Here is a 19055-nt window from a genome sequence, read left to right as displayed (position 1 = left end):
TCTGAGCCTCAGGCTGAACATAGAAGCAGATATGTATACAGTACATACACTGCCTAGAAATGGAGGGGGCCAATGGGGGAGAACTGAAATCCAATGCTACAAACATGGCTTTGACCGTACACTATTTTCTAGGTAGCATTTAGAAAATAGTGTAGTTGTTTGGTTCCTAGTTGGCCTTACTGGCAAAACTTTAAGGCCTCGTACACACGACCGAGAAACTCGTCAGAATCCATCAAGAAACTTGGTGGGAGAGCTTTTTTGCCGAGGAAACCGGTCGTGTGTACGTTTTTCATCGAGGAAACCGTCGAGGAACTCGATGAGAAAAAAGAGAACAAGTTCTCTTTTTCCTCGATGGGAGTCTTAAGCCTCGTACACACGACCGAGGAACTCGACGGGCGAAACACATTGTTTTCCTCTTCGAGTTCCTTGTTAGGCTGTCGAGGAACTCGACAAGGCAAGTTTCTCCATTCCCGTCGAGGAAAAAGAAGACATGCTCTCTTTTTGGCTCGACGGGATCCTCGACAGTTTCCTCGTCGAAAAATGTACACACAACCGGTTTCCTCAGCCAAAAAAAAATCCCAGCAGGGTTTCTTGCTGTTTTTTGCCGAGAAACTCGGTCGTGTACACGGGGCCTTAGGCGCTTGTAGGCATACCCTTTTCAATAATTTATTGCATTACCTTGTTATATAAGCCTACAAAAAGGAATAAAAAATGTTATATTTCATTACCACATTATTGGTATGCAAAATGTATAAAGAGAGATGTGGTCTTAGTGAATGGTGCATGAAATAAACGTAGGGGAGCACATATAGTAACTGAAATCTAGCCTATGAATGGGGCTTCTTATGGTTCATCCCTATGCACTGTGAGGGGAATTTATTAATCAACTTACAGAGTGACACTTCTATTTTGTGGAAATCAGGCTACAGCTAGAGATGGCTCTGCGACACCTGCAGTCCTGGGTAGCTAAAAGTGACAGTCATGCAGACACCTGTTGCAGAGCAGTTTGGGGCAGGTTTCTAGAAAGTGGACAGGCGCAAATAGTACCTCTTCTCAACAGAATGAGGGACATTTCAGTTCATGAATTAGGTTGAGATGTTATAGTAAATCATAAAAAGTATCACTGCTCTTGTTCTCTTTCTCTATTTATTCAAATTATAACTAAAGCGAAAACAATTTTAATGGAGGAGGCAATGGTGAAACCAAAGTCAGGTGCTTTTTTCCATCTGTACCTCAATGGGGAACCTTTACTTCCTATTTTGTAAACACAACTGGAAAGTGAGAAAAAAATCTTTTCATAGCATGCAAAATCCCCTCTTGGACAGCTGTTATCGCAACCAGTGTCCCCCCATTGGAAGATTTCCACGTTCTTCTTCACTTTATGTCCCAGTGACAATGGTCTTTAGGACAAACAGAGAGAGAGAGACTGAATCTCCCAAACGGGGATATAGACAATAATAAAGGACAACGTTTCTAACCAATGACCGTTCTATCAAAATCTAAAATAAAAATATTGTCTTATGATACAATTTAATAAAAAAAACAAAAACATATATATTTGTTTTTCAGTAGCATTTGTTATTGCTTAACTTTATCATGCGTAGAAACCATGTGTTCACTGAACTTTCTTTCTTTAGCTCTCTAATGAGATCCAAATTGCACATGGTATAGGCTTACACATATTCAAGCTCACTGATCTGAAGCCAATACTGTGATTAGCCCTAGAGATGATGCAGACTAAACACACTAACCAGTCCCTATGGATACTTGGGGCTATTTAATCTATTAAAGGTAACACATTCAATTCAGAGCTTTACCAATGCAGAAATCTATGTTTAACTTGCAATTGTGTATATTCTTGTTGCCCGTATTAGGTATGTTATCCATATTTCCTTCAATCCCAAGAATAGCAGCAATCGGCAGCACTGGCATGACATTTCTTAGCTGTCAACCATGTAGAATAGCAATAAACATTCCATCACTAACGAGAAGAATAAGATGTCATGAACAAAATGAAGTTCAATAATTGCTTATTTTCTTAAACACATAATATGGATGTAATTGTAATGCAATCATTAAGTGATAGCATTTACTAAGTATTTAGAGCTTTCAGTTCACTTTAAGCTTTTAAAGTGGTATGTGTCAAAGGTCACTTTAGGCAGGTGAATTTCCAAGCTGCTATGTAGGTTGTCTGTTTTGCACAGTCAGCTCATACATATTCTGTATTTGAGAGACAAGCTAGCCTATTTATTGGTGATGTGTTCTGGGTCAGCACCACGGGGCAGCACAGCAATATGATGAATATTACTTATTCTGCATTTTACTCTTTTTTCTTAGCTGATGATTAGCGTTTTGTCAATCAGTCTATTCTAAACAGGGAATATATTAAATGGGCAGGTCACCGAATGCATCAAATAAATATCCATCCTGCATATACATATCTCTAGTAACATACTGTAGAACTTGGTAATGTGTGGACTTCCTTATTTATATATGTGAACAGCAAATATACAAAGTACACTGATCCACATTAAGCAATCTGTTTATTTTCGCTGACCTATAGGCAGTAAAGTACAGTGTGCATTCACAGAAGGTGTTTGGATGCCATAATTTCCAACATAATTCCAAGGTTTTGTCCCTTGCTTTAGGATAATGGGTGGGGTCATGGAAATTAATGTATGCCTCTGTGGTTAATTGCATCCAGAAATGCTCTCTTATGGCACAGATACAGTCTACATTTACAGAATTATAAATTTTTGTAATTTTAGCTTGAACACAACTGTTTCAGCCTTTCAGTGCAAAATATGGAAAACATGACTCAAATTGGGATTTGCAGATACCCCACTGGGGCTAGTTATCTTAGGATGAAGTGGGAGAAAAAGCAATTCCTCCATAGTACTAAACATTAGGGATTCCTGCACATTATGTATCACCCCAGAACTCTATAATGCCTTAAAGCAGAGCTAAACTTTCTTAATTAACACTGACTGTATTTAATCGTTATGCTGCTAGCATTAGTAAATAGGATAGGAAGGTTTATTGTATTTACTTTTTTTATTATTATTATTATTTCTTTATTTTAATTGTCATACAATTAAACAATTTCATTAATCCTTCAATCATATGAGCTCCAACGAATACATTCAAAATCCAATTAACCACGTTACTCCTATCTTAAGTAGATCTACAGAAAAAACAATAACTAGTTATTTGGGATAGTCCCCATTCTGTCTTCCATTGGACCTGCTTCTCTTGTATGCCCCGACGACATACTTTACTAAGAAGAAAGACCTCTACATATCTGAAGAGGAAAAATAATAAAGTAAGAAAACCCCATAAGAGAAAGAATTCCTAAGTAAAAAAGGACAGAAAGAGAAAAGAAGGGAGAGAAAAAAAAAAAGGGACACTGATAGGGGAGGGGGAGTCAGAATTAAAGGGGAAATGTACAGAGGTAAAGGTGTATTTACTATCCATCATCCAGAGAAGTGAGGGCACCCCTAAGGCCCCCCTCTCCTTTCTCAGAAGCAAAGAGGGAACTCCCTTCCTCCGAGAATTTAAATGTATTCCATTGGCCCCAAGTTTCTAGATATGTCTTCTTTCGATTTTGAGCCGATAATAATAAATCCTCCATCCTATTAACCTCTTCCACTCGTGTGACCCAAGTAAGAATTGTGGGAGGGCTCGTATCTCTCCACTGCCATATGATACATGATCTAGCAGCGTTGATAAGATGGCACAAAATGTATTTACTTGTTTTAAAATATTTGCATTTTTCCATTTGCTTCCTGGTTTCTGGCCTAGGCTAAAATGATGTCATGCATCCCAGGAGGGGAGGAGTTTTTTTTCTCAGTTAAGCACGCCTGCATGCCTGAGGTAAGAGCAGATGGATCACAGGAAGTAAATAATACCTTAATCATCTGCCCTTACTCTAGATGACCACAGCTTTTAATGATGGGGTGGGGGGTTCAAAGTGATTTCTCAACAAACTAAAGCATGGAAATATTTATGGATGGGTGAGTTTGCTTTGAATACTAAAAATGAATTAAATAGCGCTTTCAGTTTGTGGTGCTCAGGTGCAAATTAGTTTTTCTTTAAAGAAACCCAATAGTATTGGGTAATTTATTTTGGTATATGTATGTTGGACATTGCTATTACTTCAAATTTTCATGACAAATCAAAAAAGCAAATCAAAAAAGCACACATTTTGCAAATGTTTTTAAAAAAAATCACTTAAAATGATCAAAATAATGTAAATATATGACATCTTTGGCACTGAATAAATTATTATACCTGTTTGATGTTTGCAGGACAAGTATGACCCTTCATTTTGAGCTAGTGCAATGTGGCACAAGCATAAAAAATTAAATCTATACATTTTTCAGTATTAAATAAAGATCTGGGTCATTTATCCCGCGTGTTCTCTGGTTCCAGATGGCACGGCCCATTCAGGTGAAGCCCGCAGACAGCGAAAGTCGGGGAGGTATGTATCCAATGAGAACTGGGAAAATACTTAGCAGTGTCTTCCAAAACAATCCTGAATCCCTGAGTTCAGAGAACCATCATCATGCGGGCCTATGTGTTCATGTAAAACATTGATTATTATACACCCTATATCACAGAGTGTTCAACATCAATGTGCATTTCCACTGTATCATTATACAGCACAGCATGTTCATTACTGCAGAATCATACCGAGAGCCATGGTCATTGTCACTGTGTGGAGACTCATCATCATTTGATAGCTGAAAGCATTGAACATGGTTCATGGACAGATTGGTGGCTCTCAATCAAGACATTTGTAATATCATCCATGATTAAATCCGGCCTCTACAATGTTTTCTCTTATTTCAGATGGCTGTTTTCTATAGATTTGGACTTATTAGAGCTAAGGCTTGGTTTTGAACCACTATTATCTTAAAAAAATCTGTCTTTATTGTGCACCATCATATTGTACGATGATTGAATTATATGTATATGTCATTATGTGTATCATTGTAATACTGGGCAGTGCTTTCATTCTTATTGTGTCGGTAGTCAGTGCCTGTTGCGATGTGCTTTGTTGTATATGTTATCAGCATCACTGTGCATACTGAGTAGTCAGTTATGCTATAAGATTGTTTTTAAACACTGATGTACTAAATTGAGATGAGGAGTGATCATGAGAATACATGTGTATGCGAATGTCTGGATTCTCTATTACATTTTGCAACATGCATTGTTCAAGAGAGATGCATTTACTACTAGAATGCTTATTATTATTGCAAGGATACTTATCATCATCATTATATAGTCATGAGTCCCAACATCCCCCTGCTTAGCCCAGCCTCCCTGACCTGATTTTGCCACCACTGTCTGCAGCAGCTGAGCACTCCTTAAATCCTTGCAATATTCATCACCACCATCCTGGCACTCCGCGTGCCGGCAAAGCCTATTGCCATGGCAACCAGATGATGCTTTCAGCTTCAGACACACATCTTCATGGTTGCCGGACGGCATGTGAAATTGCCAGTCAGGGGGTGGAGAAAGAAAAAGAGAGGCTCTTGGGGATGAGAGGGGGGCCTGGTGTGTGTCTGTGTGGAGGGGGTTTTTGGAGAGAGAGAGAAACAAGTGCAACAGAGCATGCAAGATGGGAGGTAGAGGGAGTAGGATGCTCTGTGCAGCATGTGTGTGGGGGAGAAAGGGGGGTCTGTATCAGCTGTGTGTAGTATGTCAATACAATATTGTGGAATGTTTAGTGGGTCGCTGACATTTGTCTGCCACTCTGCATGAATTACACATGAGTGCGTGCTATTGTGCTAAGTCCACAGGCATGTGGTAGATGTAATAATGCCATTCTAATTGCATGAAAATGTATACATTTGAATCACCCTGAGGAATATGTACACACTGTTATATGTATAAGAGATTAACATATTGTTCAGTCAATACATTTGTCATTTTTCGGTCACATGAATGTCATTCAACACAGTATTACAATCTGCAGTGGTTGTGCAGTTGCTGTATGTGCATGAGTAAACCCTGCATGTGTAGGATGTAGTATTTTGTGTCATTTATCGTTCATTTTCAGTGTACTGCATATACATCAATAGTGTAATAAATGGCATTTTATGTTGGCATACAAATAGATTGTCATGATGTGAATTAAGTTGTTTGAATTGGGCAAATATTATGTATCAAAGTGTTCTCAGTAAAAACTGGGATTGCTATTCTTTATCCACCAAATAATATCAGATTTACCTTAAAAGTTTGAATCTGATTGATGGCTATTGGGGAATAACTCAATTTCTAGGTCAGACCATGTTGATACATAAGACCCACTGTGAATGGGCCTCCAGGCAACAAATTTCACATATACAGGTCGGTTTTCACCTTGCATTGTGCCATTGTAACCTAATCTGAAAATAATTTCCCATGTAGGGGTTAGAAAAGACAAGCTTGGGCAACTGACATAAATTTGTGTAGTGACTAGACAAAATTTCAGTCCAATTGTGCAATGACTGCATTTTCCAATGGATGTCTTTGTACCCTTGTTCCTAATGTCTCAGGCCTCGTACACACGACCGAGTGTACAACCGGTCGTGTGTACATTTTCGTCGAGGAAACTGTCAAAAAACCAAAAAGAGAACATGTTCTCTATTTCCTTGACGGGAATCGAGAAAATTGGCTTGTCGAGTTTCTCGACAGCCTAACAAGGAACTCGACGAGAAAAACGTTGTGTTTCGCCCATCGAGTTCCTCGGTCGTGTGTACGAGGCTTCATTAGTGATCCTGGAATTCATCTTCAGTGGTGAACATCTGGCTGAAACTGGGGATTGACAGATGGGTGGTCATCACCCATCTGTATCTACCATACCAGTGCAGAACACATCCATTGGTTAAAGGAGTCATTTTTCCAACATGTATCTCATGGTTATTGGAATCCTATCTGTAAAGCAGGTTAATCTATCAAGGTAATCAACCTGTATATGTGCCCCATTACGGTTTGCTATATAATAAATCAATGTGAGGTAAGAAAAGTACTGTTAGGTGGATTGAAATGTGCTGCCTGTCTTGAAAACCCCACTTGCTAGGCCCCTTGTAGTATATAACACCAATATATTTTGATATCGCCTTCACAAATGGCATTTTCATTCTTGTCAGATACATCTGTAAACCCCAGTATAGAATGTGGCAGCTGGCACTAACTTTAATATTGGGCCGTAGGTGACCGCAAACTGTTTGTGGGGATGCTGAGCAAACAACAATCAGAAGAAGAGGTGACCAGCATGTTTCAAGCATTTGGATCTATTGAGGAATGTTCTGTTCTACGGGGGCCTGATGGAAGCAGCAAAGGTAAGTTCAGAAAGTGGGCTGTTCTTTTAGCTGATCTGAGAAAAAAAAGGCTTGGATTACACAACCTTTTAAAGACCCGTGGCTTGTAGGCCTTTAATTGAATGTCCATTCCGTTGTGCCATGCAAGGTATTTCTGATGCAGTGTTTTACTTGATATCCCCACCACTATGGGAGAGCACTGCTTTCTGTCTAAATTACTGCTTCTGTACACATTAAACAGTCACTGCACCCTTTATAGCAGGTGGGAAATTGAGGAGGCAGCTTTAAGCCAAGGTTTGAGGGAAGGATGTAGGGTCTTAGGGCGTAGCTTCGATTACAGTGTTTATGCCAGTATGTATGTTTGTGGAAAGTAGTTAGTGATATTTTTTTATTAAACTATGATAATATTAACATTTGAACAGTGGATTCTTAGCAGTCTCTGTACTGTTTTCTTTTTTAGGCTGTGCTTTTGTAAAGTTTTCGTCTCACGCTGAAGCTCAGGCAGCGATACATGCCCTCCATGGAAGTCAGACAATGCCAGTAAGTTATGCATATCCTGGCCACACTAAGCAACAACCTGGTAATGTTTTAAAATTCTTTAAGGAAGCTTAACTGGATTATGGTTAGTTTAGCTCACCTGCATCTTCTATAATAACACCGCAAAGTTTGATAAGATGTGGGATCCATGGATCAGATATCTATCTATTGACTAGTAAATCCTGAGGCGGCCCTCCTCACCTTTTCTGCCGATACAGACTACACTTTCTTCCTCTTTCCTTATCCCCCTTCCTTTTTTTTTTTTTTGCTCGCCTTTATCTCACATGGGCTGACGCTTTTCCCCTCTCTTTTTCTTTGTTTTATACTTTTATTTCTGAAATGGATACTTATTTAACCTATTTAGAACTACACTAGGAGGCCAAGCCTCCACTATTTTTACCAGTATGATGATTGTTGCCTCTTGTGCCTTTCACTTCACCTACAATCTCTACGATAGAAGGATGCATAGCTGGTAGAACATTGGTTCTATGGTGTCAAAACTTTGTTGATTTAACTTGCCTAAAATCATTTTTTAAATATGTTTTCAACTACATGTTTGACAACCATCTGTATTGATCTTTGTAATTGAGAGATGTTGTTTGTATTTGAATTGTTAATTATAGAACTACTGATCATTTAACAAAACATTTTTTTTACCTAAAATTCTTTAAGAAAGAAAGATATCTTTCTTCAACAACGTAGTTAACCTATTGTACAATTACATATAGCAGTTTATAAAAATCGTAAGGTAAAGAAAGATATATTATCAAAATTACCAAAATGTTATTTAAACTCTTGGGTTCTTTTCTAACAAGCACTAGCTAATTGAAAAGTGATTGGGTTTTTCTTACAGGCCACACAGAAACCTCTCCTTATGCCTCGTACACGTTGCCGGACTTTCCGAGAAAAAAAGTCAGCTTTTTTTTTTGGAAAGTCCGGCCGTGTGTAGCCTCCATCTGACTTTTTTTGTCGGAAGTCTGACGGACCATAGATAGAGAACCTGTTCTCTATCTTTCTGTCGGACTTCCGATGGACTTACGGCTGACTTTTGCATGGTCAAAAGTCCAACCTTGTGTACAAGGCATTAGTCAGCTGAAAAAAACCCACACTGAAAAAAATATGGTGGTCTTCTTCTGAAATTGCTAGCTAGCGGACTGCATGTAAATACAAACTCATAACTCCTGATCTGCATACTTGTTTCAGGTTGGTGACTTAAAATACATAATCCATTTGGTCAGCATGATTTGGTCAGCAAAATAGCTAGCATTGTTGGAAGGAGAAGTCAGCAGTGGCTGCCTTCACCTTACTTCTCTTAAAGCTGAACTCCAGGTTTTATCTTTATTGTCAATTCATATTGGTCTGACTTCGCACTATATAATTATCCATATCCTATGCCTGGGGGGCCACTGGGGGGTGCTGAAAACGACTGTAATAGCCTGTACTAGATACAGTGATAACCACGTTATTCTGGATCCTGCTCAAGCAGAGTTGTTAATTACACAGAGGGGGCACTCCTGTTTTCCAGTGAATCCAAGTATTTTCTAATTGGATGAAGTAGAAAGGATCTTGATCTCATAATATTCACCTCAATCAATCAGAGAACACATTGAATTCATTGACGAAAGAAGCAGATCGTAGCTACATTTATCCATAAATACATAAATTCAGTAGTATGTAGTGCAGGCTAATACAATGTTTTTTAGCATCTCAAGAATCTCTCCAGATATAAGATAAAGCTAGTTACATCATGCCAAGTTGGTTGGCAATAAAGACAATTTCTGGAGTTCCACTCTAAAGTAAACTCAATTTATCTCGCATGGGCTGATGCTTTTCCCCTCTCTTTTTCTTTGTTTTTTTACCTTTACTTCTGCAATGGATACTTATTTAACCAATTTAGAACTACATTAGGAGGCCAAGCCTCCATACACTATTTTCACTAGTATGATGGTTGTTGCCTCTTGTCAATAAAGACAATTTCTGGAGTTCCACTCTAAAGTAAACTGAATTCTGATGCTTGTTTTATATTATCTATTTATGCTGCATGAAACATAGTTGTTCATTACCAGTTTATAACTACATGTTTGTAATGTGTCCATTCTTTACTCTAATAACAGTCATACTATTTACACTGTTTTTTACCCTATACTACCAGGGTGCCTCATCCAGCCTTGTGGTTAAATTTGCGGATACAGATAAGGAGAGAACATTGCGCCGGATGCAACAAATGGTTGGTCAGCTGGGAATCTTTACCCCATCATTAGCACTCCCCATAAGTCCATACAGTGCATATGCACAAGCGGTAAGTGTTCCTGCTTGCTTTGTCAGAAAACACAGGTAGTATGGGTTGTAAACTAGCACCGACTAGTAATTGCTGCTGCTACTAACTCGTGCAATGGATTTTAAACAAAATTCCCTTGACGGATTACAAGCATGCAACATTTTATGTGAACAGTTATATAACTGTTTTAGGTCAGTGTTACAAGTGGGACTCATTTTCACTATTCTCAGTCTGATGTGTAACCACGCTTGCATGTACACCTGAACTAAATCGGTGTAGGCTGCATGTTTACAGCATATATGAACATTAAACAATTCTGTGTCCTCAGGGCAAATACAGTATCTCACAAAAGTGAGTACACCCCTCACATTTTTGTAAATATTTTATTATATCTTTTCATGTGACAACACTGAAGAAATAACACTTTACTACAATGTAAAGTAGTGAGTGTACAGTGTTATACAAAACAGTGTAAATTTGCTGTCCCCTCAAAATAACTCAACGCACAGCCATTAATGTCTAAACCGCTTGCAACAAAATTGAGTACACCCCTACGTGAAAATGTCCAAATTGGGCTCAAAGTGTCAATATTTTGTGTGGCCACCATTATTTTCCAGCACTGCCTTAACCCTTTTGGGCATGGAGTTCACTAGAGCTTCACAGGTTGCCACTGGAGTCCTCTTCCACTCCTCCATGATGATATCATGGAGCTGGTGGGTGTTAGAGACCTTGCGGTCCTTCACCTTCTGTTTGAGGATGCTCCACAGATGCTCAATAGGACTTAGGTCTTGAGACATGCTTGACCAGGCCATCACCCTTACCCTCAGCTTCTTTAGCAAGGCAGTGGTTGTCTTGGAGGTGTGTTTGAGGTCGTTATCATGTTGGAATACTGCCCTGCAGGCCCAGACTCTGAAGGTAGGGGATCATGCTCTGCTTCAGTATGTCACAGTACATGTTGGCATTCATGGTTCCCTCAATAAACTGTAGCTCCCCAGTGACAGCAGCACTCATGCAGCCCCAGACCATGACACTCCCACCACCATGCTTGACTGTAGGCAAGACACACTTGTGTTTGTAGCCTGCTGCCTGTAACAAAGCAGGGAGGCTGCAGAGGGATCAAACAGCTGCAGCCGAGAGAGCAGAATGCAGAGTGATCTGCACTCTGCTCCACCTCTCAATGCAGACCACCTGGAAGCCTGTTTTGGCACCAGCCAACTTGCTGTGTGAAAGCTAGGTGTGGTGCGCCCATGCGGATGATCATTGGATCATGTGGGTAGGTAGCTTGTCCTCCTCCTCAGCCTCCTGTTAAGTGTTGTGTGCTGTGGAGAAAAGCTTTTAGTTTAGTGACAATGCTGCTTAATGGGGATGTGCTGTGCCTGCTGAGGCTATCTCTTTGCTGGTCCGGGCTCTTTTTGCTACCATGTGCTGTCTCTTTGATATTCTGGGCTGTCTCTTTGTTGCACTGGGCATGTTTTGCTGCCCTGGGCTGTCTCTTTGTTGCACTGGCTGATATGGAGATGTCTCTTTGCTGGATATGAGGCCTGTCTCTTTGCTGGATATGGGGATGTCTCTTTGCTGGATATGAGGCCTGTCTCTTTGCTGGATATGGGGATGTCTCTTTGCTGGATATGGGGCTGTTTCTTTGCAGAATATAGGGCTGTGTCTTTGCGGGATATGGGCCTGTTGAAATCGTCTGGAAGTGTCTATGAGCTTACTTTGTTAAGTGCTAGATAATTCTAATGGTTTGTGCATTTTACTACATAAAGAGGCACAGAGCAACGCCGCAGGTGTAAGTGGAGGGCCGGCATGACAGGGGTAACGGGGCGGAGCCTCCAGGACGCTGGGTCAGCGTGGGGTTGTCTGAGCCAAAGGGGGAGGAGGAGGTTTTAGCTTAGAAGAGGAAAAGGAAGGGGAGGGGCCAGTCGCCACGAGGAGCGCAGGGGGTAAGAAGCTTCCCACCATCCTGCCCTGTTTTGAAGGGATAATTATTTTACAGGTATGTTTTTTTTTTGGGATGGCCGATAGGGGCGGACCTGGTGGCGGGGGGAAAGGTCCTTGCTAGGTCAGATGGGCACCTAGAAGGCATGGTTAGGGACCAGTCTGAGGTACCGCTCCCAGTTGGTATATGGGTACCTGCTAGTTGTCTCTAAATCAGAGGTTTTTAACAGCTGGAGGCCTAGAAGGGACTAGCAGGTACAGTGATGGGTTATGCCGATTGGAACTTGTGCCCCAGGGTGGTAAGAAATACTGGAAGTTTCTAAATAAAAGGTTAATGTGTTTTATGTTAATTATTGAGAGTTATAAATATAAATATTGGGTTATATATATTTTGCTTAATAAAATGGCCACTTTGGCCAATTTACCCCATTCAAGTCTTGTGTGGTTATTAGGGGAAGGGATGGGGTCATTGTCTAATAGCATAAGCCGAAGTTAATACCATAGTCATGCTTTTTATTAACAATTTCCATTCAAATTACTTGTATAACCTCCTAAATTATACTTGGGTACCTGTTCTCTAAAGGGGTCAGTTCTAGGAGGTGTGTAGAGGTGGAGACAGGCGTGGCCTAGGGGAGGGGGGTGAGTTCCTGCACCTTTTCTCCGAGAAAAAAAGCCCTGCCCGATGATGGTCATTTACCACTACCCCTGTTGCAAATGACAGATGCCCAGAGTAACTGCTGTATGTAAAGAAACCGACTAAAGAAGCTAAGTGTCATCACTGACAAAATGTGATTTTTTTTACATCACCTGACATCCCTGGCCAGTCTGTTTACAAACACAGTGGTAATACTAGTACCGCAATACGACAGACTTCTGGCTGATAATTTTTAAAAAACAGCAGATAACGGCCCAGGGTGGCGAACTGGCCAGATATGGCAAGTTTGTTCACTTAGCTGGATACAGGTGAAACTCATGTTCAACTCAAATCTGAAGCTCAACTCTAATTATTAGAAATTCACTTTGTGACAACCGTACTGCTCTACCAAAACAGAAGCTGCATGGCTTCCATAGCTTTAGTAAGGTATGCATAGCATTGACAAGTTTATTACTAGGTCTGTAGATAAATGTAGGTTTGAAAGCATATGAATTTAGCATTTCGATATTTGATTTTATGTAGCGCAGAATCCTGGGGGTTAGAAAAGCTATACGTAACTGGCAACCGAACATGAGCTATGAGATTGAGTCATAATTTGTATTCCAAAGTGCAAGTGAAAAAGAAGGACTTACAGATGGAAGATGTACAGCTTTGACCTGGAGATAGGGAGCTGGAAATTAGAAGTGATAAATCTTGCACTGTTGAACGATGGGGCTTGTGATAACGTGAAATGGAATATGGATTGGTGATTGATGGAGCACAACTGGAAAAAATGAAGCAGAGAATGCAGATATATATACAGCTTGGGGACGTAAAGATAGACAGCTAGGAAAGGGAAGAGACTGAGCTGGGATTGGAAGGAAATGCAGCTGAGAGCTGGAGAGACACATAGTACGTCACAGCTAGAAGAGAGAAATTCTCCGTACTGCTTCCCTGGGGCAGATAACGAACTAATAGTGAATGAGTTCATTTTGGCTGAGAATTGTTGGGAAAGATTGCCCCCTTGTGTTGTGACAAGTGTACAACAGATCGGCCTTTTCTGCCATTGACTTGATACTTTTGTCCCACCATTTTCATTATTATGTGCATTTGGTTAAGAACAAAACTAACAAACAGCGACCATCAAAAAAAATTCACTATGTGGATACGTATATAAAAAAAAACGTATTTAAGTACAGGCTCTTACTTGAATTAGATTTTCCCTGATGATGCTAGAATGAGTTGGATGTATTTTATCAATGTGAAAACACCTTGCATTGATTTTGGTAAAGGTGATAAGAGCATGGTTGTACAACTATACGAACATTTTACAGACACACAGGATACTTCCAGCAGCATTAATTTGTATCATCAGTTTCTGCTCTGCTTTCCCTAATTGTTTGCTGTTAAATAATTTCCCAGTGAGGTCAGTAGGGCTAACAGGCAGTAGCAGCATAGCAAAGGACTAGATGGACTTGTGTCTTTTTTCAACCAGACTAACTAAGTGTAGCGCTACCCCCGAAGGAGCCGCTGGTTGTTTGTGAGATCGGCGTATTGAGTTACCTGGCAGGGTGTCTAGGGGTGATACTAGTGAGTTGAGGCAATGAGCGAAAGTCCAGTCATCAATTGGGTTTTCTTCAATGCTTTATCTCAAGGCCCAACATGGCCAACGTCAACATAAGACAAGATAGGAGAGCTTGATGAAGCATAAGAGCAACTTTAGTATCAGGCCTTGGATATAGAGAGAGCAGTCCTGCTCTTAATAATAATGAGATCAGTTCATCGCCACTCTAGCCAGAGTGGGTAAAGTGCCCCCGGACAGACTTCTGTCACAAGTCTGGCAGCCGAAGGGTCACTTGTTAATCGCTGGGAGGAACAGACCTCTGCCACAGGCCTGACTCTGGACCTCTGCCACAGGCCTAGCGATTTAGGGTGCAAAAATTGGATTGAGCGAATCCTCCCAGTAAAGTTCAGTCAGGGTCACCAGTTGACAGCTGCAACATACCTGTCAGTATCGTGGTGACCAGATCCCCGGTGGTTCGTTCAGGCCTCCTGGATAACCTCTCTCTGGGTTCTCCCTGAGCCGATTCCCCACCGCACAGCTCTCAGCTTAGGATCCTCTCAGCAAAGGTTGGGACCCAGCAAGTCGCTGGGGCCCTTCTCATCATCAGGATGAAGCTCCGCATGGTGCGCAACTCCAGCCAGGTAGGCCATGGTGGCGGGGTCCATGGATGCGTGCACCCTGAAGGTGGATGCCACACCTGGAACTCAGACCCCGCGAAAACGGACCTAGAATCAATGGCGTCTGCCCCAGATATACCCTTTCCCAGCATGCCCAGCGAGGGAAAAACTCCTCTGATTGGCTGCTGGGCAAAAGTAACTCTGCCAGAACCCCAGAGGTGGAAGCGCACCCCTGAAATGCAGACTGACCTACAAGACAGTTCTGAAAGGACAGTACCCCTGCAATTTAACAAATTGTGAATGGGAGCAAAATAACTTTCCCATTCCCCACTAACTTTAGCGTAGTGCCCATACTGAAAGTAAGGGGGCGCTACATATATAACTACGTTTAAGGCTGGGTTCACACTATTTCAAATTGTATTCAGGTTTCCCTGCATCCAATTTGCATGTCAGGAGCCTGTGACCGGCTTTCAAGAGAGCCGGTTCACACAGCTCCAGGACGGCTGCAGAGCGAATTGCACAGGAGTCCTGTGCATCTTCTGGTCCATTTCAGGTCCCAACTCAGCCAAAAATTCAGACTGAAATTGGACCTGAAACGGTGAACAGGGGCGCACCGGACCCCTGCTGTGCTCCGCACGGAGGCATGAACCCAGCCCAAAGGAGAAGGTCACCAGAGGATTATCATTACACTGGATCTAAGCATAGCTCTTAAACACATGGGCTTTGATTGATCTTAGGTTATGAATACAATCACTAGTCTTAAAGGAAGCTTTGGTCATTATGAGATTTGAGTGATTTCTTAAAGCTCTCAAAGTGCCCTTCAACCCCATTCTAACAGTGTTTAATACAGGTCTTCATGGGGGTGCTCACTGTTGCTTAAAGGGGTTGTACGACTTTTTTATTTTCTAAATAGGTTCCTTTAAGCTAGTGCATTGTTGGTTCACTTTTCCTTCAATTTCCCTTCTAAATGTTTTTTTTCTTTGTCTGAATTTCTCACTTCCTGTTCCTCCTCAGTAAGCTGTTCAGAAAGTTGTTCTGGCTGACTAACCACCGCTCGGATGATGGTGGCAAGTTTACTGAGGAGAGACAGAGAAACATTTATAAGTGAAATCGAAGGAAAAGGTAAGTGAACCAACAATGCACTAGCTTAAAGGAACCTATTTCGAAAATAAAAAACGAACCTTTACAACCCCTTTATACAAGCTTTAGGAGATTTCAGAAAACATAAGCACCCTTTGAATCATGCTTACATTTTTTCTACAACTAGAGCCAGCACTGCCTTAAAGATCTGTGTCGAGCCCTCGCACACTGGAGCTGAAAAGCGGCTTTTAGGGCTTCACGCTTGCTGGTATGGCTACTTTTTAGGCTAGTGTTTACAAGCTAAGATTATATAAAGCCTATTTTTTAAGGGACGTAGTCTCCACAGAGGCGGACCTTGTCATTCTCTACCTAAAGCAAAATTATGTTTAGAGTGGAGATTTTAGCAGATTACTAACTAATTATGGCTTGTACTGCTTATAATCATATTGTTTTTGAAAAAATTGCAACTATGAGCTGACCATGATTTGTATAACATCCAACCGATTTGCATTGCTTGCCTATTATAGCTTATGCAGCAGCAGACAACTGTTCTGTCAACATCACACGGTAGTTATCTGAGCCCTGGCGTGGCGTTTCCCCCATGCCATATTCAACAAATAGGAGCTGTCAACCTGAACGGGCTCCAAGCCACACCCATCACACCAGCATCAGGTAAGAAAAAGGTAAAAAGCACTGTAGTGCTATACACTATGAATATACCATGATGGCATAAATTACTGATATTTATTATGCCAGGAGATAAAATTATAATCTTTATTGTGACTGTATATTGTTTTAGAATAGTAACATTCGTATAAAATGCTGCATGTTTGATATATTTCTCCAGATTTGTCGTTACTGTATAAAAATGTAGATGGTTAATAGATATTTTTTTGTAGCGTCTTGACACTGAAAGCAATTGCGTTGCATAGCAACACTGGGAGGGGGAGATGTTTTGCAATAGTGTACAGAGTTCCTTTGTATAAAGAAGGGTTTCAGTTGCTTAGCAACACTGGAAGCAGCCTTATAATATCAGGAGTTGTGTTGCTTAGTAACATTGAGAAGAGTTAAGTTGCTTAGTGACATTGGGAGGAATACATTGGTTAATGACACTGACGTGTTGCTTAGCAACTGTGTACAGCTGTTATTAAAGCTATGCTATTAATTTATATTTTTTGCTCGTTTATATTTACTCCACAGGACTTCATTCTCCGCCAGTCATTGGTACTGCTACAGTACCTGGCCTGGTCGCTCCACTAACCAATGGATTTCCAGGGCTTGTACCATTTCCCAGCAGTCACCCAGCTTTGGACACAATTTACACCAATAGCATTATGCCATACCCAGGTTAGTTGTACTGTAAAGTACTTTAAGTAAAATAGCAGTAACCCTCACCATTGCATTGCCAACCTACCATGTTTAACCTTTGCTTTCTTGCCTTTCCTTTATAGCCCAAAGTCCAGCACTGACAGTGGAGAGCCTGCACCCTTCCTTCCCTGGGGTACAGCAGTATTCAGGTAGCTTACTGTATGCCAAACTGAATTTCTACATTTCCTTCCCTAGGCCAAATTATATGACAATTTCCTTTTTAATCACTTCCTACACTATGGAGTTGATTTACTAAAACTGGAGCGTGCAAAATCTGGAGTTCGAAGCTGATTGGCTACCATGCAAAGCTGCACCAGATTTTACACCCTCCAGTCTTAGTAAATTAACCCCTATAAGTCTTCTCTAGAATAAAACAAATAGATAAAAAAAATCTGCTCTGAGTATTGTAATATGTTTTAATATGGCAGTAGAAGAATTCTGCCTTTTAGTATTAAGGTCCACACATTGGTTCTGGCAAAGGTATTGACAACCAGTGTTGTAAGTAACGGCGTTTAAATAAACGCCGTTATCTAACGATTGGCCTCCTGCGGGTAACTAGTAATCTACTTGATTACTTTTACCCTCTCGGCAACGCCGTTCCCACTACATGGGCGGCGTTACCGAGATTACATTGATCGGTCCGTCCGGGCAGAATCTGGGGTCGTCGTCTGAGTGATGATGATCACTGTCTGTCACTCAGTCACTGTGGACTGTGATTGGGCGAGGAGGGTCACACTGCACATCATCTTTTTGTCTCGGATTCAATTCGTTGCCGCGGGTCATTTGAGTGTCGGACTCGTGATGACTCATCGTGGGTGGGTGGCGCTGGCGCATGCACGCGCCTGGAGTCTCCCACCCGCGGCTGCCTGCAGTGTCGTGTGTCGAGGAGGCCAGCTGAGGGAGTCTGGAGCTCAACTCCGAGTCCTCCTCACTCCGAGTCCGAGTCAGTGTTGTAAGCCTCCTCACCTGCTGTGACTTCACCTGACTGAGTGAGTCACTCACAAATCCAGCCGCCGACATCTCCCGTCCCCCGCAGAGGCTCTGCACCACCACCGGTCGCGGTCGGCGCCACGGTCCGGACTCCGGGATACCAGTCCTGACTGACTCCTGTCCTAGAGCGCAAGCAGACAGTCACAGTGAGTGACAGCACCGACCGACCTACTGTGTCCCCTGCGCAGCCAGAGCCAGGTGAGGAGCTGAGCCGGAGGGGGGGGGGGCCTAGTCTAAGGCCTTAGGCCTGGTGTGGCGATTAATATGAACTTTGTGCTGCTTACTGGCTGGGCTGACTCAGACTGCTGATATTGCTTAAAATACTCCAATTATCTGTCTATATAACAGCCTGTTATATATTTTTAGACAGATAATTGTAGTCTTTTAAGCTAATTACAAGCAATATGAGCAGTCAGTCAGCTCAGCCAGTAGCACAAAGTTCATATTTCGCCACACCAGGCCTAGTAAGGCCTTAGGCCTGGTGTGGCGAAATATGAACTTTGTGCTGTTATATAGACAGATAATTGGAGTCTTTTAAGCTTTACAAGCAATATCAGTTCTGTTCTGTGGTCAGTGTTGCTCATGCTCTCCGACTTCAACTTGTGTATCCCAATTTTGTCCTCTTTCTTTATTGGTTTACAAAAAAATCTCAGTTACTTTGCAGAGTAACTAGTTACTTTGCCAATAAAGTAACTGAGTCACTAACTCAATTACTTTTTCGGACAAGTAACTTGTAACT

General features: G+C 41.5%; 1 protein-coding gene across 1 annotated transcript in view; it reads left to right on the top strand.

Moving 5' to 3' along the window:
• The window catches only part of CELF5 (CUGBP Elav-like family member 5), a 210032-nt gene that overhangs the window by 163698 nt on the left and 27279 nt on the right, over nucleotides 1-19055 (top strand). Inside the window, exons 3-9 of the mRNA XM_040321713.1 lie at nucleotides 4432-4480; nucleotides 7203-7331; nucleotides 7771-7850; nucleotides 10000-10146; nucleotides 16486-16630; nucleotides 17159-17305; nucleotides 17410-17475. Coding sequence (XP_040177647.1) covers nucleotides 4432-4480; nucleotides 7203-7331; nucleotides 7771-7850; nucleotides 10000-10146; nucleotides 16486-16630; nucleotides 17159-17305; nucleotides 17410-17475 — 763 coding nt within the window. The remainder of the gene's footprint in view (nucleotides 1-4431; nucleotides 4481-7202; nucleotides 7332-7770; nucleotides 7851-9999; nucleotides 10147-16485; nucleotides 16631-17158; nucleotides 17306-17409; nucleotides 17476-19055) is intronic.

This window comes from Rana temporaria, chromosome 1 (genome assembly GCF_905171775.1).
Source record: "Rana temporaria chromosome 1, aRanTem1.1, whole genome shotgun sequence".
Taxonomy (NCBI): Eukaryota; Metazoa; Chordata; class Amphibia; order Anura; family Ranidae; genus Rana; species Rana temporaria.
Note: the sequence above shows the minus strand (reverse complement) of the source record. Positions and strands in the feature narration are given on the sequence as shown.